The 21,293-nt window shown below is 39.6% G+C and overlaps 1 protein-coding gene across 1 annotated transcript in view; it reads right to left on the bottom strand.

Annotated features, from left to right (window-relative positions):
* Window positions 1-3,883: 3,883 nt before the first annotated feature.
* Window positions 3,884-21,293, bottom strand: part of Hs6st3 (heparan sulfate 6-O-sulfotransferase 3) — a 681,307-nt gene continuing 663,897 nt past the window's right edge. The window contains exon 2 of the mRNA XM_063246949.1: window positions 3,884-10,895. Within this exon, the coding sequence (XP_063103019.1) occupies window positions 10,187-10,895 (709 nt within the window). The 3' untranslated portion in view covers window positions 3,884-10,186. The remainder of the gene's footprint in view (window positions 10,896-21,293) is intronic.

The following is a 21,293-nucleotide window of genomic DNA, read 5'->3' as shown; positions in this document are numbered from 1 at the left end:
TCTGGAGACTGAAGCAGGAAAATCATAAGTTCAAGTCTAAGTTGGGTTAACTTAGTGATTTGAGGAGTTCCTGTTTCTTTAAACAATCAGACAAACAAACCAAAAACCAAAATCCAAAAACAAACAAAAAAAGACTGGACATGTAGTTCAGTTGGAAGGCCTTGAGTTCAATTCCCAGTACCAAAAACAACAAACAACCTGTTATGCATTGATAGAAAAACAATTCTAGTGAAAGTTTTGTAATATTGTTCCTCTGATGAATTAAATATATTTATATATACACTCATACATGCATAAAATTGTGTGATCATCATACATGTATGCAGTATTTAAAGAATATATATAAAATTTACTTATGGGTTTATATATACATTTACATTAAATGTTTCTATATTAATATGTGTGTATATAATATGTAATTTACTAGGAAAATGCATCTTTTTCCAATAAAAATGAAATATCTACAATACAGTACTTTACCATATACAAAACTGCAAATGAACTTCGAACTGTTTCAAGAAGTAAAAATTGTGCAATTACAAGCTTTTTTCAAAATAAAGGAAATGGATAGTTACAATGAGAAATTTAAATAAACTTTGATGAAAGTGCATAAAAACTAGTAATAAAGATGAGAGATTAGGGTTTAATAGAGGAAATCAACAAATTTTAAAATAAAAGATGAATAAATCCTAGACAAAAAAGTAAAGAATACTAAGATGAAAAATCCATCCATAAATGCAAAATAATTACAAATTCAGAAGTAAAATGCAGGACAAGAAAGATAAATAGAATATACAAAAATAAGCATAAATAGGAAATGGAATTGCTTTGTTAAAGGGAATGAATACAAGCAAGAAGCCGTACGAAAGCAGTGAACGGAAGACCAATTCTTCAATGGTAGGGAAGGAATGAAAGTTAATTAGGAAACTCAAGAGCCTTGAAATGGACAGAGGGTGATGAAACTGTAGGTGATAGAAATGATAGAAATGAGGGCTCATGGGAGACGTTCAAACCAAAGTGCAGACTTCCTTCCGGTAGCGTGGCCAACTGAACAAACACGGATTCCTCTTCCAGCCACAAGCCAGTAGAAATGCTGAACAAAAACAATAGAGCCAAAAACTTTGAAAACTATAGCTGTGCTCGAAATTCAGGAAAGTAAATCTCCAGGTGTTAGGGCACAGGAAACACAGGCAGCTTCTGTGGAGCCTGGTGTTCTAGCCAGGATAACTTCCTGGACAATGAAATCTATCTCTGGGGTGCATCATGCAAAGCAAATGTAGCAGGAAGAGGCAAAGGGAGGTTGTGAACTGGGATACTGCACCCCCAAGTCCTATAGGACTATCAGGCACTTCAGAGTGGAAATGATCCCTTGGAGGGACTGTAATCAAAAGACTTGGCTTCTGCCTCCACAGAAGCATTGGGAGGTGTGGCCTGGCTCTGAGAAATCTCACTTTTCTCTGGGTAAGGACAGATCCACAATGGACTCAGCTAAAGCTATCAGACAGTAGCCTAATGTCTAAGCATCCTCAGATGGATGTCCCAGATCAGGGCCAGGTGGGATGGTTCTAGTGATGCCATATAATCTTGCCTGAATCAATTTCTTTTCACAAATCATTTAAGTGCATCTATGTAATTTTTAAATTTGCATTTTTTTCTTTCCAGATATTTGGGAAAATACAATCAGTGTAGTCCACTGTGTTCTGTCCAAAAGGTATCCAAAAACGTATAGTTACTATTTATGTACAAAATGAAAAATTGAGAATTGCCAAAATTATGAGAATGTTAAAATTATGTTCTCTTACTAAAATTATGTTTTCATAGAATGGTTAATAAGATGTTAATATATGCATTCCCAATGCATAGATTGGAATATTCCAATTTCTGAAAAGATTTATTATGTTAAATTTTATACTACTTGCTAATACATTAAATATAGAAGGAAATAGATCAAAATAATATCAGCGTGTGACTCTATAATGCATGGATTTTATGCTTTTTGTATTTTCCAGAGTATCTAAAATTATATGTTAGTTTGACTAAAAAGAAAAACTAAAATGTATTATGTACAGGTACAAATTCCCTATGATAAATGTGATCACTATGTATATCTAAATTGTACCAATAAACTTAATTTTAAAAATTAACATTGTTTATAAAACAAATGAAGTTCATTTATTTTAGTACTCCATTAATTGAACACTTACATGTGACATGAAAAACAGCCTGTGAGAATAAAACAGTATTATATCGACAATAGATTTTTAATATAGTCAACATTTTTCAATCATATTTTCAATACTATGGTTATCCTGTCTTGGTGGCTTTTTGACTTTCCACAGTTCATTTATTCATGTGAAACTGTGGTCAAAATATTAAATGGAAAGTTCTGGAAATAGACAATTCTTATTATTTAAATTGCAACCTGTTCTAAATAGGATGCTGAAATCTGGTATTATCTTGCTCCATCTTGGCCAAGATACAAACTACCCTTTTGTTCAGCGTATCCACACTGCAGACCCTACCTGCCCATTAGTCACTTAGAGATCATTTTAGTTATCAGATCTACTGTTGGGTCATCACAGTGCTGTGTTTAAGAAATCCTTGTTTTATTTGATAATATCCTCAAAGTATATGCATGAGGACTAGTGATACTGGCAATCTGGACATGCCAAACAGAAGCTCTAAAAGGCTTCTTTTAAGTGAAAATATGAAAGTTCTTGGCTTACTAAGGAAAGAAAATCTCATGATGAGGTCACTAACATCCACAGTAAGAATGAGACATTATATTATTCATGGTTCCAGGAATCTTCTTTTTCCCCCACCCCCTGCTGCCCTGCAGGAATCTTCTTGGAACACAGACACAGATCCCAGGTTAAGAGGGTCCTAATATATTTTCAAGGTGAACAGGGGAAAACAGTAAACCCTAGGGTTCCTGTTTCTACATTCCTATGATCCTTACTATTTGTTTTTTCTATGTAAAGTTTTTCTGAGTAGGCAAAAGTCTTGAAACTGTTTCACTGTGTGCATGTATTCCTGTGTGTGGATGTGTGGTGCCCTTTGTTCATGTGTATTTAATTTCCAACCTGTCTTGTATGCTTTCCTATGTCTAACTATTCTAAAAAGTTCCCTTTCCATATGAAGCCCACTAGATTAAGAAACGTGGTCGATGGCATTTTTCTACTGCTACAAATCACTGATAAGTGAGGAAGCAATTTCCAATCCTTGCGGGACAACAGCAACAACAAAGAGAATATTGCAAATTACATCATTCAATGGATTTTTGAATGAATGAGCTTTTTCTCTAATAGAATCTCTTAGTTGCCTGCATTATAAGGGGAAGAAGCACACATTGAACCACACACACCAAATTAACGGAGAAGCCCATTTTAGTGTTCCTACTGCTTGTATTTTTGCTACTCTGCTCTTTTCTCCTCGCCTCATTTCTTCCCTTTTCTCTTTCTTCGTTTTTAAATGGAATTTCTGGTTCCTTGGTTCCAATCCCCGTTTGTCTCCTACCTGTTTTCCTCTTTAGCTCATCCCCTCATCTCCAGGTGTCTTTTCCACATCTCACAGCAGATTTCAAGGTGTCGAGGTGGGAAGTGATGGGGAGAGACACTGAGAACCTTGGTTTTAGAAGCTTCTCCATTTGAGAGCCTGTGAAATCCTCCCTGGTCTCACATGCTCCAAATTGTTTCAATCTATATTTTCTTTGTCGTTTGTAGTTTTTAAAGTTTCACATCCAATAACCATATTTGTATCCAAAGCACATGGATCTTCAGAGTCTGCTGATCCTACAGATTCAATTTCCATAAATCCCTTAAAAGCATTTGACTAACTTTTCTCATTGTGAAAAATGTCTCTGACAAAAACACAGGGGAAACGATTGTTCTTGACATCACAACAGTTTAATATGTTAACTTGTTCATTAAATTGTGCTTCACATCAATGGATATCCTCAGTTCTACAAACTATCATTTTTTAAAATCGTGATAAAGGTTGATAATGTCACAATACAATCTTCTAGTAACCAAGTTCATACATATTGCACAGGAACAAAAAGAAATACCACTTAGGAGAAATAATTTACTATCTATTGAATAGCTAACTTTACATCTAAAGTGGGGAATCAGATAATGATCCAGATTTTTCTAACATTAATACATTAAAAAAATAATGCAAGCAAAACCCAGAAAGTGCTTCTAGAAAATACACAGAAGAAGGAAAAGTAAAAAGGATCACATGGCTAAAGCAAAAACATGGCAAAGAAATGGGAGACAAACGTGACACTGACTAAATCACACAACGCCTTGCCCTTCAGAGCACTGTTTTTTAATTTCAGCACTTACATTGGGCCCTTTGATGACTTGCCCTCCATGCAGCAGGACCCGGAACTCACAGAGGTTTCACTAGACGTGCTGAAGGATGACAGAGGCAATCTTTTCCATAGACAACTGGGAACACAAGCTCATGATATATCCTGGGTCTGTGTTCTCAGACGAGCATTCAGCCAGGTTTCCCGGAAGTTCAGACTTCTGCATTGCAGATGTTGCTGGTGTTTGAAGCTGGGCCAGTCTTCTGGAAATCTCAGCACTTCTGCAAGGCAGGTTCCTTCTATCAACAAGCAGTGCAGAGGGTCCATATGCAGCCTATTTATGAAGCTACAAAACACACAACCCTCAGATTCCCCCCATGTCACTTGCCCAGAAGAAGGGCTAGTTTCCGGAGTTAGTTCATATGTGTCCTGGTAGATGTGCTGATAGAAGAGCTGGCATTGGCTTACACCCAGGAGATGGGGGACGCGATAGAAGGAAAGCCAAGGGCGCCTTGGAGAAAGAACCATCGTCTGCTCCACAGGTGCCACAAGATGTCCAGGTTCAGCCAGCCCTGATACCCAGCCTGGAGGCTTTCGGTTGGAGTGTTGATAATCAAGGGAGGCAAAATAAGGATGTGAAAAGAAAACCTTAGAGTCACAGCTGTGATCAGATCAGATAGTTCTTAAGTCCAACCCAGCTTCCTCTTTGATTCAGTCCTCCAGCTCAATCAGCCTTCAATCCCTAAAGCCATCCCAGTCCTCTGATCTTGTGTGAAGAGACTCATTCCCTTTCTAGTCTTTTAAATGGCTGAAAGAATTCCAGTCCACATGCTTCTAGCCTGCCCTTGATCTTGTGGGTAGAAACTTTATCTTAGTCATTTTTCTATTTTTCAGCATTGCTTGACACATATTTCATTCATCATCTTTCAATCTTTGAAAGACCTACCTCCCTTTCAGGAGCCCCACTTTCTTCTTTTGGAGCCCCTACTCTCTCTACCCCTGCCTCAGCTTGATACCATTATACATGACCTTCTTCTCGGCAGAGGTCAGGACTGGGAAAAAATGAGATAAGCTCTCTGTGTGAGGATATTAGCTTATGACAGCCTAAAGCACTTTTTCTCTCCAGCAAATGTGCAAAGGAACTCATTTAACACCAAATAAAACCTCTCAGAGCTAAAGCAATAAGTTGCTGTTAAAATACTGGCGAAGAAGTAGAGAAAGGGAGATATTTGATGAGCAGAGGTTCGATTAATCACCCCTAACACTTCTCCAACAGACAACTACTGATTGTAAAGATTCCTAATACTAAGTTTCCCTTGCATGCATAATCCCTCAGCCTTCCTTCCCAGTACTTTTTGGCCAAATTGGGAAGACATCCTGTCACAGGTGTTTGAGTGCCTCCCTGAGTTTGAGCGCTCATCCACCTCCCTTGAAGCATTGCCCACCTCTCGGGTATTTCTCTCGTAGTAAGAGGTCCCCTGGCTGGACACAGAGCTGAGAGTCAGCTCAGCGCTCTCACTGGCTTTTTCTAGGTCACTGCAGTTCTACAAAAAGGTGAGGGAAAGTATAAATCAATAAAGATTTCTATTTCAGCTTTTTGCATCTCCCAATTCCAATTCTATGTGGATCAGCATAAAGGAGTAGGAAAGGCTACGAAATAAAACGGTAGGATTCTGAGCAGCTTCCTTGCTAATAAATTAGAGTCTTTGGGAAATCTTTAACATCTCTGACTCTCCATCCCACACTAGCAAATGAGATAGTGAATAGAGATCTCATGTAGCACACAAGAATGTAATGAAGGCCAAATAAGATACTACATGTAAAAATGTTTTGGAAAACATTATAAAACAAAGTGATGAATATTAGTCATATCTTTTGTATGGCATACGATAAATAAATGACATTGAATACCATTTAGTATATTTTCCACTTTCCTTTTGTATCAGATACCAGTAGTTTTTATCTGTATTAATGTTTACATTTTTTAAAATACTAGAACTCCCACACTTCTCAAGGCACCTGGAAACCAGTAAGACATTTTCTAGCCTTCTCCGCACTTAGATGTGTCTAATATCCTGGTTCCATGACATGAGATATGACTTCAAGAGATATATATAACTTCCCTCTGCTTTCTCTACTTTCTTAAATGCCAATGACAGGAGTTGTAGCAGCCATTTTGATCCATGAGATGGAAACTGTACATTAGAATGAAAGAAAAATAAGAGTGATTCTGAGCTTCTGGTAATTCACATGCTGGAACTATCAGGTCAGTCTGTCCAAGTGAGAAAAAAGTGGTTACCACCATTTCAATTATCTGTTAAGACAGCCAAATAGAAATCTTAGCAATGCACTTAATATTTATGTCTTAATGATCTGTTCTCACCTTCTTGCTAGGCTTATCTGATACGTTTTCCCCCTACTAGTATTATAACCACTCAGATTTTTTAAAATGTTACTTTAGAGGTTTAATAAAATAAGTTTTCATATTTCACATCTTTGACCAAACTATTCTTGACACAATTACCACCTTAGAGAAGAAACACCTCTGCATATTTTTATTAATATATGTTATTTCCTTAACTTTTGGCTAACATTGATTGGTAAGATTATGAACTACTTTCTCCAGTTACCAACAGTACGCTGACAAAAACTAGCAGGAGACAACATAGTGTGTATCTTAGTTATTAATAAAATTTAAACATAAAAGCATGCACACACATGCACAGACACACACACACACACACACACACACACACACATCACATCACATCACATCCCAGTTTGGTTCTTGGTGCTTACACTGGCATGTGTGGCTGGGAACAGCCAAAAGTGGACAGAATGTGAAACTGACTGGGGACAGTTTGATTGACTGGTTGATTGATTTTTCTCTCTTCTTGGTCTTTGGGTCCTAATATACTTGGAGTTGATTTGGTTTGGTAATTTGGGGCTGCAGCCTTAGGCCCAGGTATCTCCTAGCATCCTTTCTCTGAGTGTCGCTCAGCATGCAGGGATGCAGTGAATCTCTGGAGACCACAAAGTGTCCCTATTCCTCCATTTCTATCAATATAGGACTCCTGCAATATGACAAGTGTGCTACTTCAGAGTGGTGTGAGTGGAAAAGCCCATATTGGGTTCCTTAATTTGCTCAGCATTGGCCTCCAGCCAACATGAGGAATTGGTGTCTCATTTGCAAATACTGCTATCTGCTCTCAAGTGGAGCATCATACATCAAGCCTTCCACTGCAAGGTGGTAGAGAGTCTTTTGATATAAATCCTGAGGTGTCTAAGGAACAGTAGGGAGTTAGTAGGGGCTGCCTCCAACTCTCAGCTATGCATGAATTCCTGCCAAAGAGCTAAAATGAATTTAGAAGAAATAATTTGAATACTTTCTAGCTTGTTTTGATTTTCCACATGACAAAACACTGGGTTGTTATTGTGTGTGTGTGTGTGTGTGTGTGTGTGTGTGTGTGTGTGTGAGTATGTGTGAGTGTGTGTGTGAGCCCACGCATGTCCGTGTGCAGTCAGTGGCAAGCAGAAGGATAATTTTCAGCCTTTCTATTCTAGCCAGAACAGAACATTAGAGCATAACAAGGGAATGTGAAGATAGAGAGAGAGCTGCTCATTAATTCTTGCCCAGTGTTCCTTCACTTCCTGCCTTAGGAAGAAATCGCTGCAGAGGGAGAACTCAGGCATTTTGTGAGCCCTGATCACTACCAACTAACCAGTAATATGTTGGCCCTTTGAACTCACTCGTTCTTGTACATGGGTGCAAAAGTACAGCTGCCTAAGAAGTGATCAAACGCGGCTCACTGAGGAGTCAGCAATGTGGAGGGGACTCTTCCAAAGGCAACACAGCTCTGGGTCACTTCCTGCTTGGTGCTATCTTGCTGCTGGCTTGTGCTGCCTACATGGGCCAGAGACAAATACTCGGGGCAATAGCAGCTGATTTCTTGCATGATTGGCGAGGATCAATAGGCAGCATGAGCCCACATCCCATATGGTCAACATAGTGTAGTACAAGCACGCTACAGTCAGCGAGGCCTACCTTACAGTCCAGGAGGAAGCTGCTCATTATGTGTGGGATTCCCTTTTCCCATCTATTAAATTGAGACTAACAATAGTTGCCTTGGTTGCAGGTCTGAGAAGGGCCTCCTTTGGCTCATGACAGAGAAGACCCCCCAAGAATGCCTTCCCTTTTACCACAGGTATAGCCAAGGGCAGGGAGAGGGATTCCACAGCCACATCTCCAGATCTGTATTTGATGAGCACGTGAGTTCCCCTCTGCACAGGTAGCACTCCTTGAATGCTTGTGAGTTGATTAACTCTCAACCCCAGAGAGAGTATTCTGGAGGCTGAGAAGTGGCTTATATAAAGCTGGCTTAAACATCAAACATGTTGGACATCAATGAAATAGGATTTTCAATCTGATTTAGGGTTTTTACTCATTTTGCCTTCAGCTCCTTGAAGAAATTGATCATATCAATGTGTTGTGAAACTTTTTACCCACTCTGATCCTTCTGCTTGATGTGAGCTAAAAGTTTTCAATTCCCTATCCATACCCCACCCCTTATTAGTCACAGACTTTTTATTATTGTAGTTTATTGCAGGGAAAGGCAGAACTAAGGATCACTTAGTAACATACCACATTTTGGGGGTCCAGTTTAATATACTCTGCCCTGATTTGCCATCTGTAGTCACAGTGTGGACAGGTAAGGATCATGTGAGAGGAAAGAAATTATCAGACTACAGACATTTACACCATTCAGATGCTGCTCTGTTTGAACCCATGGGACAACTATCTCATGAATGGCCCCTTGTGTTCTGGCCCCAAAGAGAATTATTATTCATTTAGTAGCCTTGACTATATTTTGTGTACTTCTTACTTAAATTCCCTTTTTTTTTAGGCCAAGCTCTATCTAAGTATCATTTCTTTTGTGATGGTGGATTTTCAAACACGGAAGAACCACGTGAGAGGAGATGACTGCTCCAAACAAGTTACCTGAAAAGCCATTTGACAAAGGAAGATTCTGTAGCTGTTTTGGAAAAGTTAAACATACAGTATTTTTCCTGATTTTTTCCCCTCTTTTAGTCCATCATTCTTTCCTCACACTGACAACTAAAGTGGTAAGATGTGCTCTGCTTACACGTTAGTAAATGCACTCTCCCAAAAGCCCCACCACTGTTCATTTCTCAGGGACCACAACCCCTCCTCTCCCATGCCAGCCCCTGTTCCCTAACGATGAGGAGGAGGCAAGGCTGAGAGCTCTGCTGCCATGGTTTTGTAGGCTGTGGATCTCCAGAGATGGTCAGTAGCAGAGTGACCATGTTTAAATTCAACTCCAACAACAAAGCACGTTACTTATGGTTTAAACCGTATTCAAATTAAGTTCCAAGTTCAAAGATGAGGACCAACAGTCAGGAAGGATTGGTGCTAAGCCTCATCTAAGGGTAGAAGGGTTGTTCTCTCTCTCTAAACAGACCAGCATTTCCATGACAGTGTGAAATAGAACAGTTGCAGCTGAATGTCCAAGCCAGTCCTTTGGCTTTTCATGTGTGCCCCTTGGGCTCCAGTCACCCACATGCTCATCAGGAGTGAGATTGCTTTTTGCTGCTTTTTGTCCTTGACCTAAAGCGGTCCATACCAGATGCATTCCTACCCTACTTGCTATCACTGATCTGAAAATGTCAAGGAAATAAACAAACAAGGTGGATACTCTCCAAAAGGGTAAAAATGGATACAGAGAGGAAACAGATGTCCACATCAAGCTGCATCCATTCAGAGGTCCTCAGAATGGCCCACTTCTCCAAGGTAATGCAATAGAAGGTCAGCGCCCCTGCTCATCTCCCCCTCTGGAAAGAGGAGCAGGCAGGGGGTCACCATCTCACCACCTGGCTGTTGTAGTCCTCAGTGACAGTCCCCTCTGAGGCTCCATCTTCTTTGGGCCACCGGTGGGTTCTGTGCTCCCGCTGTAGCCTCCGTTCCTCCCGCCGCTTCTGGCGGTCCCTCTGGTGCTCCAGCTGCTTGGTGTGGTGGTAGCGCTGCTGGAAGAGATCTTTCGCATAGTCGTAAAGCTGCATGTCCAGGAAGTTCAGCTCCTCAATGCGCTGGCGGGCGCCCTCATTGATCTCCACATTGGAAGCCCGCGTGATGTTGAACTGAGTGAAGGGGGAGATGAACTTCAGGTTGAATGTCCTCTCAAAGAGAAACTGTGTCTTCCTCTGGAACTCAGTGAGCCCAAAGAAGGCCATGTTCTTTAGGTTGTTCTTTGCACTCTGCAACAGGATGGTGTTTCTCTCACTCTCGTTCATGAAAGTCAAGTTGTAGCAGCCCACCAGGCTGAGGTCAGCCAGCATGCGCACCTGCCGGTTGTTAGCCAGGTTGTAGCTGCAGTCCATAAACTCCCGCAAGCTCACCCCAGACCAGTCATCCCCAGGGTAGCAGGTGGGCAGCTCATCAGGGGTGGGGCTTCTTCCATCACACATATGGAGAGAGGTTTTCCACGTGGCCCCTCGCTGGACGTGTTTCCACTCGCTCAGGTACCTTGACACTGGATCCCGCAACATTGTGATGTAATAGAAATTCCTGGAAGAAATAGAGGAAGAGCAGTTGGTAATTCAAACACTGAGATTCTGAACCTTTGTGATTTCTATATCAATGCTCAGTTAATGTTCCTTCTGCCAAATGCTCAAGGTAGATCACTTGCCTGGATTTGCACCTATCAGTGTATGTGCACTATTTTCATTAAGACATCAAAGTCAGTTTTCAATTATAAATTTCCAGCCTTTTTCTCCCCATTCAAGTGTGAAGAGGGATGGCATGGAAGGATTGGATCATTTGTTCATTTAGTAATTGTTCATTGGCAAATTACTAACGCCGAAGTCTGACATTTAGAGACAAAACCATGACTTTTAAGATTTATTATTCATTTGCCACTTTATTTGATCCTTATAAAAGTTTTGCACTAGATTGGGTTCTATCAAGGGGAAAAATGTAAGGAGATGAAATGATTTAGGTCATGGGACTAAAAAAAGCTGAAACCCAATTGTCCATCTTCTTTCTTTACTTTGTTACTGTGATTATGAGGTAGTGGGGTGAGGGAAGGATCAGCAGTCCACCCAACTTTGTCACCAGAAGTGTTGGAGCAAAGCCTGGAGGTCCATGTGTCACAAAGGCTATAGAAGGGACTTCACATAGGAGAGTGCTGGGACCTAGGCCTCCAAGATCTTTTTGCTGTAAGATTCCACTCCAGCCTTTGCCCATCCATAATTGAGGTTCACCTACTCCAGAAATATAGGCCCCCTCACATGAACTCAGAGATACCCTGGGAAGACAAAAGTGGTCCTAAAATACTTCGCAAAGAACAGCAGGTCTTCCCTGATCCCTCTACAAATGACTCAGTGCTATAGAGTCCTGGGACCACGGTGGTGCTGGGTGAGCCTGGTATGGCCTACAATGGCCTCCATGCTTAAAACAAAGCCATGTTTGCTTAATATCAGCTCTTTGAAGAAAGTTGGCACTAATGTAAATATGCACACAAATCGACAAGTAGGCTGAGAATCTGTTGAGGCATGATTTTTCCTGCATCATGCTCCTATTTGTCAAATGTTTCTGTTATCAAGCAGTTGTAGGTATTGCTTGCTGGGATCATCCCTATGTGTTGTAAAGCAGATATTTGCACTTGGAGATAAGTGGTGGTATGTCTGACTCTATACTTAAATCAAACAGTCTGAAGCCTTCTTGAAAAACTGAAAAAAACACAAAATCAGCCTGGGAAGTCACTCTGCCTACTTCAGTCTCATTGCACGCATCTCCACTTGGTGCTGGAGACAAGACCATCACGTCAGGTTAAACTTTAAGCTGAAGAGAGCTCCTGTGTCTCCACCCTCCAGATCATCTAAGTAAGAATATTTAATCATTGCTTTAAAAAGAAGGATGAAAAGAGAAGAGGAAGAAAACTATGTCTCCCTTTGGTGTGTTCAATAACAAAGTACGGATAGAGACAACAGGAAGCTCGATGGAGAAACTAAATCAAAGGAAATGAACACATCCTAATCCCGAGGAAGGGAGCCTGGGAGGTCTAGTGAGTACATGAGGAGAGGGTAAATTGTTGAAAGCTCATACTATATTTAATGGAGACATTTTACTCAAGTTTTCTGACTAATCACCCCTGTACCACTCACAAAAAGTACTTTTTGAGTTTGGGGATAAAATTTTTCTAATTTTGATGAAAGTTCTATTTCAATAAAGCCAAAGTACTTTAATGCCAAATATTTTCCCCATAGGCCAGCACCAAAGACCTAAGATGTTCCAACTTGATAAATCTCGGGCATTGTGCTAATGTTATGGTCCATTTCAATATCCCTAGGAGGTAAGTGCACATCATTCTGTTTTAAACTTAGTAGCAAATGAACTAAGAATTTGAGCAGATGACATAAGCTACCCAAAGTTACCTTGGTAATAAATTTCAGACCTTGGGTTTTATTCTCTCTCTCTCTCTCTCTCTCTCTCTCTTTCTCTCTCTCTCTCTCTCTCTCTCTCTCTCTCTCTCTCTCTCTCTCTACTTTCTTTCTCTGTCATCATGAAATGTTTCATTTCGTATGAAATACCCTATCACTTGTTCTATTTGGCCAAGCTAAACTGGATAAAAAAAAAGTACATGTCCAAACACATGTTTCTGTTTTTTAAAAGCTTGAGTATTGGGGGCTGGGGATTTAGCTCAGCGGCATAAGCGCCTGCCTTGCAAGCAGGCAGTTGTGAGTTCGATCCCTGGTACCGATAAAAACGAAAAAGTAAAAAAAAAAAAAAAAAAAAAAAAAAAGCTTGAGTATTTAAAACTATTCCTTTTTCTATATTTGATTACTTTGAATAGATCACCTTATTACTAGGTAAGTCAGTCTGTTTTGAAATGAGCTAAAGAAATGAATGTCTTAAATAACACTCACTTTTTTTTTAAATTGTGGGGAAGAATTTATTGAAACTACTAAGGACAGACCAGCCTGAGCCCTGGCTTTTGCTAATTACCATCTTACATTACTCATTTGTCTTTTCTAGTGATGAAATAACTTCTATCATTGGAAGAAAATGTCCAAAAGGCTGGTAGGAAAAGCAGAAAAAGGCTACTGTAGCTTCTGGGCTCCATGAGGAAACCCTGGCGATAAAGTTTTGCTCTGAATAAATACCACTATTTTGAACATAAGATGATGTGCCAGCATCAATCTTGCTTTAGCTCTAGATGTGCTCACATTTCAATTCCAGCAACAGATACAGACTTTTATTTCACAAAACAATTGGTCAGTAAATATGTAAACAGAGTAATGATGGTGACACAAAGCAGTGGATTAAGGATGTCAAAGACATCAGGACCAAAGAATTTAAGTCAGAAGGATCTTTGAATTGAGTCAAAGTAGATCACAAATAAAAAATTTCTAATTTCCCTGTAACTATCCAAAACAGAAATCCTACAAAAGTATTTACACAACAAAAAGCCATTCAATCTATTTATAAGTCTCAATCTTGTTTATGACTCTCAAATATTATATGGTCAAGATTTTTAAAATAATCATAAGAGCTGCAGGCCCTTAGAATTGTGAATTATGAAGACTGGAGACATAAACCTTTAACTGAAGATCGCTGGAATATGAAAAATTTTTTGCCTGTCTTGGGATCATTGGTCATTGGTTTTCAGATGACTTTGTTCCTTTGGGGGAGCTATATTATCTTCAAGCTAAATGATACAGAATTAGGCTTGAAATGATCTTGGATTCAAATTTAACTTTATTTAGTTTAATACTGCATATAACAATGCATAGCAAAAACTCAAGGAAGATATTCAACATCAAGTTAGGAACTTTTGAATGAATAGATTGTACCCATTCTGCAACATTCCCCCAAAATCCTAACGTTAATGGATTACTCCTCAGCTTGGTGCAAATAGAAAGTCATGAAACTTTTCAGAGATGAAGCCTAGTGAGAAGAAGCTAGGTCTTTGGAGACATGCCTTGGGAAGAGACAAGTGGTCCAGACCATTTCCTGTCTCACTCTTTTTCTCTTCCTGGCCACTATGAATAATGTATTATCTCACTAGGAACCTAGAATAAACAGTGTCAAGTGATCACAGACTGAAACTCTGAAACTATTAACCAAAATAAACATTTCCTCTTTAGAAGTTCCTTATCTCAGATATTTTCTCACAGTGGCAGAAAGCTGACTATATGCTTCCCCAAGGAAAAACAATGGAAATTCATTTTCTTCTGTTTGAATAACTCCCAATTCAACTTTGCATGAAAGCACTTAAAGGCTTCAGTATTACTGAAATTTGCAGCTTTTATGTTTTAGGCCTCACTTGTTCAATGGCACAATGGGATAAGAAAATCAGTTTTCAAATGGTAAAGTAAAGAAGGACAATCAACTCAGATGTTGTGGTAGCCCTAATACAAAGCTATTCACTGACTTCTGTTTCTTTAACTCAATTTCTTAAGACAGATTATCACTTGCTTATATATTTATCCTGATAATTCATCCAAACTCTTCTCAGACTTTGGAAAGATAAGTAAATCTAATGCTCCTTATTTTATTTATTCATTCATTCATAACACTCTAAATATTAATTGATCCCCTCTATTTAGCAAGCTCTGACGTTAATCACGGAGGACACAGAAATTAATGAGAGAATCCTCAAGACATCTTGGGTACCCAAAGGTTTTGAAAAAGTAAAAGAAATGCTAACTACTAAGTCCAGGGAAAGTTCTGCCAATGCCTTTGAACCAGAACAATCCTTAAGACAGATGACTTTGTCTCCGTGACAGCATCCTCCACACAGATTTTTCATTTACCACTTCATCAAAATCTTAGATGAATTCATTTAAGAAAGTCTAACTCTAAAGTGATTGAAGATCTTTAGAATTGTCTTTTGGGGCCACAAGGTAAGTGTGGCAATTATTGGGGTGGTAAGAAAGATGAGGGAGCTCAGTGTTGTGTTACCCCAATAATTATTTTAAGTACTCATTATCCTCTGGGCCAGCATGGCTTAATGAAGTTCAAAGACATGGAACATTCCTTTTCCATAGCTGGTTTAGTATGTTGCTGTGCTTTAACTTAATCACATGAAGGAATTCAAAACACAACACAGAGCATGCTGCCTTCTCTCACTATGAAAGTCCGTGGCTTTCCCTTTGCTCACTTATGGCCAGTTCATCTTTCCTGGCCCAGCTCAAGGCTTGTGTCCACCTCCCCAGACTTTTTAGTCTATAGCGTTTCCCCATCATGGACGGTACTTTTAACTTGTATGTAAAAGTCTTGGTCACGTTGAAGATATCAGGTTCCTTTTTGATATGCATACCTTGGACCTTGGGTCCCATAACAGCTAACACCAAGTCCTGCTTATAGCAAATATTCAAAAAATGATTGTTGATAAAAGAAATGACTTCATGAAATAAATACATATTAATAATTAAGGTGAATTGGTTTGATATATATGATTATATCTTTGTTATTAAAAATAATTTGATGTTATTTGCAATGCTTAACATGTTTTCACAGAGTAAAAATGATAGAAAATCTCCTAAGGTTATCTAGCATTTATTTGCTTGTGATGATTGATGATATTTAGAGAGTTATTCAAAACAAACAGAGTAAAAAAGTCAAATATTTCTCATACACAAGATAATTAGCAACAATTTATTTTATTATTTACTCATTTGTTTGTTTTTGTAGTACTTGGAATTGAATCAAGGGTCTTTACATTGATCCACACACCCAGCCTTCTTTATTTTCATTTGGAGACAGGGCCTCACTGTAATGGTTTGTGCCTAGATATCCCGCCAAAGCCTCATGCAGTGTTAGACTTTTTCAGAGGTGGGTAAATCTAGTTTGTAATTGATTCAAGGTTCAATGCTGAGATTCAAGCTATGAGTGCTATACCTACCCTAGAGCAGGGAGCCTGTATGCAATGTAAGGAACAAACAGAGACTCACCTCTTGACTTCCCTTGGTTGCTTTTGCTGTCTTTCACTACCATGAATCATTATCCTTCTCCCTTGTGCCACCCTGCCTTGCAGCCAGCAGATTATGGACTGAAACCTCTATAAAATGTAGCTAAATATACCTTTCCCCCTTTAATTTGGGGTGCCAGATATACTGTTTCAGCAATGAGACATACTGTCTCAGCAATGAGAAAAGTAATGAATACACTCACTAACTTTCTAAATTATCCAGGCTGGGACCGAACTTGCAGTTCTCTCACCTCAGCTTTTCAAAGTACTGAGGTTACAAGAGTGGACTGCCAAACCCAGTTTATTTATTTTTTAATATTAAATTTACCTCTATTTTCCCTGACTGCTTTAACAAGCTATGTTTCAACTTGGCTGGTTATTGTATAATTTGCTCCTTTTTTAAATTAATGAGTGATTTAATTAACACATGCTTATTGAGTGTTTGCTGGTATAAAAAAAGTGGAAAATATAAAATTGAATAAAATACCCTCAAGTATTGTTGGCACAGGTGTGCTAGGGTAAAAAAGGGCTAATTAGGAGTAGACAGAGAATATTTAAAAGAGCTCTCTGTGCATTTAAGAATCAGCTGTGTAGCCTGGCTAGGTCAGGAAGTTCAAACTGTATAATTCACTAAATGATTTCTCCAGATGTGAATGAGTGGTGGAGGGCATGTGGTAGTGCCGGATCTTGAGACTAAATGTCCTGGCCTAAAATGCAACTCTGAATTACTAAAATAAGAAAAGTGTTGATTGAGGAAGATTCATTTAGCACTACTATTATAGAGGGACTAAAGAAAATAAACTAAGAGATATTCTATAGCTGTGGTAAGAGACCAGTAGGGGAACACCAAGAGCCATGGGTGTGGATGAAAAATTAACAGATTCAAGAAATATCTTACAGCCATGTGTCATTGTTTCCTACCCTTATTTATTGTCTGTGTTTTCTATTCTATTTCTCTGCCTCTTTATTCTCTACCATCTAATCTTCTTCTTTGAATACTGCAACAGACAGAGGCAAAACTAGCACCCTCATGAGCATGGTGGAGGGAAAAAAGATAAATCACTGAAATTGCTTTACCTGTAGTAACTAAAATAACATTCACTCTCCCATTCCACCAGATGACAAGTGCAAGAATTTACAAAATGCTAAGATCTCGGGAGATTAATGAGCATGTTCACTCTACCACTAGCTTAACCCACATAAAACCAAGCAACAAAATCATTATCTCTACACTCTGCAGCTTTATATACTCATGAAAACCACTCCAAGAAGGAACTATTCTACCCAGTCATCTCTTATGCTTTCAGTGGAAGAGATTTCTTCCCCGATGCACCCAGCAAAGCCTGAATCCCCTGTTTTATTATCCTTATCATAGTGAGTCAATGGATGCCTTCTCATTTGAACAGGATTCATCAACCCTGAGAAAGAGAAGCTTGCCTTGCCTTTCCTCCCTGGAACATACACCATGGGACCTAGTATGTCATCTGTTGGCCACAGCTGTCTATGCAGTGAATAAGTACATAGATTTTTATCAGCCTCTATTTCAGAGGCTCCATGCCATTTTGGAATGTGTGGAGAAAAAATAAATTTCTCCCACTTCCTCCTGCTCTCACAGAATTTGAAAGGAGTTTTCTCCCTGGGTAATTGAGTTTTGTCCACGCTCAGCATTTCATGAAGAACACTGTGAGTCATTGATAAGGGGTGGACTTGGGGGGCAGCTGAAGGGGATCACTGGTCTTCACTATGAGGGTACCCACAGGTGATAGGTCCATTTTCAAATGAGTAAATGTATGCATTTCGAACAAGGAGACTCAGTTCCCTCAGTACTGCTACACGGTGTGCAGGAATCTTTTTGCAGATGCTCAGAATGGAATTAATTTCTTGACTCTCTTTAGGGCTCATTATGAGCTACCCATTCTTCATTATCTCAGTAGAGTATTATCTGCACTGTAGTGTATCTGATAGGGGGACTTGCAGCAGTGAGCACAGCGTAATCAGACTGCCCTTTGCCACAGTGATGAAAAGGCCTTTTGTTCAAGCCTTGCAAACAAATTAAGGCATTTAAGAATAGCGTTCTAAGCAAATGGGAAATTAGAAAGTATTATCGTTAAGCAGCACAACAAAGAACTTTAGGAGGCTGACAATGCTGGACCGATTCCGAGGATGTCCAGTATTGTGAAGAGAAAATGCGGACAGGCGCAGGCTGTTATCTTACCTCCAGCAGATGCCCGAGTGGCATCACCCAGCAGAGTGCACCGCGCTGCTTTTACCAGGCCCTCACCTGGAGCTGACTTAGAAAGCAGCCAGACCCTTATTTGAAGGCATTCTCGTTTTCCTCCCTGTCTGCAGTGAGAGGGTAGAGGAATGCCCGGAGGTCCCCGCGGGAGACACAGGCTCAGAATCCTTTCCCTGATCAGTGAACCTGATAACTTTAAAGCATGAATAGTTTTCACTTAGCTAGTCTTACTGTCCATTTGCTTGCTCTTTTGAAAACATTGCTTGTTTATCCATCAGTAAGGAATGAAATATATTGTCATTATGGAAAATATGAGACATGTGGAACATTAACAATGAAGAAAATTAAAGTTACTTATTATGATCATCTCACTCAGATAAGCCAGTTATGAACACACATGTACATTTCTTTCTTTTACAGATTTGAAAATGTGAAGCATATTCTATTTCAAACTTGTGTTTTTAACTTTAAAAGCAGGATGAATATTTTTCCATTTATTTGCTGTTCTTCTGTGTCAAGAGTATAATGATCTTCCATAAAAGCTTAATATTCTTACCATGGTTGTTCCATATTTTATATGATTAACCTCCCAGGTTTGCATAATTAGGCACATTCTGTTGAGGGAGCTATTATAAACAATAATGTGATGAACATCCTAAACCATAATTATTTGTGCAGACAACAAGTTACCAGGGTATAATTTTTGAGTCAAAAGAACTATTCTCGTTTCACTATCAAAACTAAATATGGTTTCCACCAATGAACAGTACTACAGACAGAGTAGGAGTGGACAAGGCCATTGTATGAGGGGTGACATTCTTGGGTACCAGAGGACATAGCCAAGAGGGAGTTGGGAGACAGCCTCTGATCCCTCCTGGCTGGAGTAGAATGATTCTCTGCTGGGCTTCCAAGAGAAATTCCAGGATGATCAGGTTGGGCTTAGAGACAGGACAGTAGGAAAACATTTTTGTAAAGAAAGATTTGTTTATTTTTTATTATAATGAGAAGCTAGACTATCAAATTAGAAACTAAACATTTGTGGGACCCAATCCCACTCTTCAGAGCTGCAGCTATATTAAAGCTGACATCTGGATCAGAAAGATAAAGGTCCCTTGCCCGATTATATTCAGTGCCAGTCCTCAAAGAAACATCCTCTTGAGATGCAGTTTATCTGCAACATCTATGTGTCGGCCAAGTTTAATTATGGGAAGCTGCACCTGATACTAAACCAAACAGAAGCAGGAAATAAGAGGTTCCTGGATGACACAGGTCATTTCTCAGTGATGATCAGTCAACCCCCTACTTCCCTAAGGGAGGAGGCTGCATTTATCAGTAAGATAAAATTTTAAATCTTGTCACGTCACTGCCTGCTATTGACTGGGAACCTATAAGCCTCAGACTCTCTAAAATGGCATGATTTTCGGATGGTTGTCACATTTGCTTTCACTTTCCTCCAAGTGGCTGCAGCAAGAATAAATTGCAGGGAATGCATGTTCCAGAGGCTTATTCTTGCTATCTTGCTGAGCACAGTTCTTCCCAGTACAGTTTCAGATGTGCCAGGGAGGGTCCTGCTCTCATACATTATTCAGCAACTTCCCTAATTCTTTGGTTCAGAGGCGCCCTGCCTTTGCGCTGCATCGATGGGATTTGGGCACCAAAACATCTTGAGGCACTAAGCAAAACTGTGGTTTATGCATGCGGGTATCTACCTAGAGCCTGGAGCCGCTCCAGAGTGAGATAAGGTGCCATTCAGCCTCCCTCCCAGCTCTAATCCCAGCCAGGCAAAGCAGAACAGCAGATAGTACAGGCAGATTGTGTTATCAAGCTGCTCCTGCGCAGCCATACTCTCCTCTTACCTCATTTCCCAGGCGCTGCTTTGAGGGAACGTGAGAGTTACACATGGCAAGAGCTAGGCTGTGTCTCCATTGTGATTGTTTAGTACAGGCCAAGTTGGAAAGGGAAAGTAGTAAATCAAGATATTCAAGAGCAAGGCACACGTTCCAGTATTTCAATCGACATTTGACAGCTTTGATGCAGATTTTCTTGAAACATCACAAGGATTTTTAAAAAATTCATCTCTGTGTAGATTTTGCCATGTTGTCCTCACATAACAGTCTTGTGTTTCAGGATTTTCATCGGAGGGCTGGGTAATTATTTTACTATACTAAAGGAAACTGTTGAAATATCTTAACCCGAGCCCATCCCTTAAAGAAAGAATTACAAGTTGCTTCCTAGACAACGGCTAAAGAGAAAGCTAACAACACGAAATGTGGAAAAAATTTGTGTGAAATGAAAAAGATATTAATAATAATAGTGCCTAATATTCTTTGAGTACATACAACTTTCAAGTACAGTTCTAAGTATTGCTCTTGCATTGACCAATTTAATCACCAAAACAACCCTTTGAGCTATGTAGACTTTTAGATGAGTCTGTGATTTCACAAAGAGAAGATGGTTTTGACAGTTTCTTCTATAATCTTGTCAAAGATAAGTTGCCTTAGGCTTTGGCGAACTCAAAGCTCTACAGGCAAAATGAGCATCTCAGGGTAAAGATTTGTGTTTTCCTGTGAGTCACCAGCAGAAGATGAAGAGAGGCAGCATGTTGCAAAGACAGGGTAGACAAAAAGAGGGACAGATGGCTTTTGTCTAAACTCAGTCCAAGACAGCACGGATTCACAGGGTCTTCAAGACATTTTTAGCTTGGAAGGAGCCATAGAAATGATTTTCCTAAATCCAGCACATCCAGAAAACTGCA

This window comes from Cavia porcellus, unplaced genomic scaffold (assembly GCF_034190915.1).
Source record: "Cavia porcellus strain 051 isolate PalLab524CR breed Dunkin Hartley unplaced genomic scaffold, mCavPor4.1 scaffold_4, whole genome shotgun sequence".
Taxonomy (NCBI): domain Eukaryota; kingdom Metazoa; phylum Chordata; class Mammalia; order Rodentia; family Caviidae; genus Cavia; species Cavia porcellus.
Note: the sequence above shows the minus strand (reverse complement) of the source record. Positions and strands in the feature narration are given on the sequence as shown.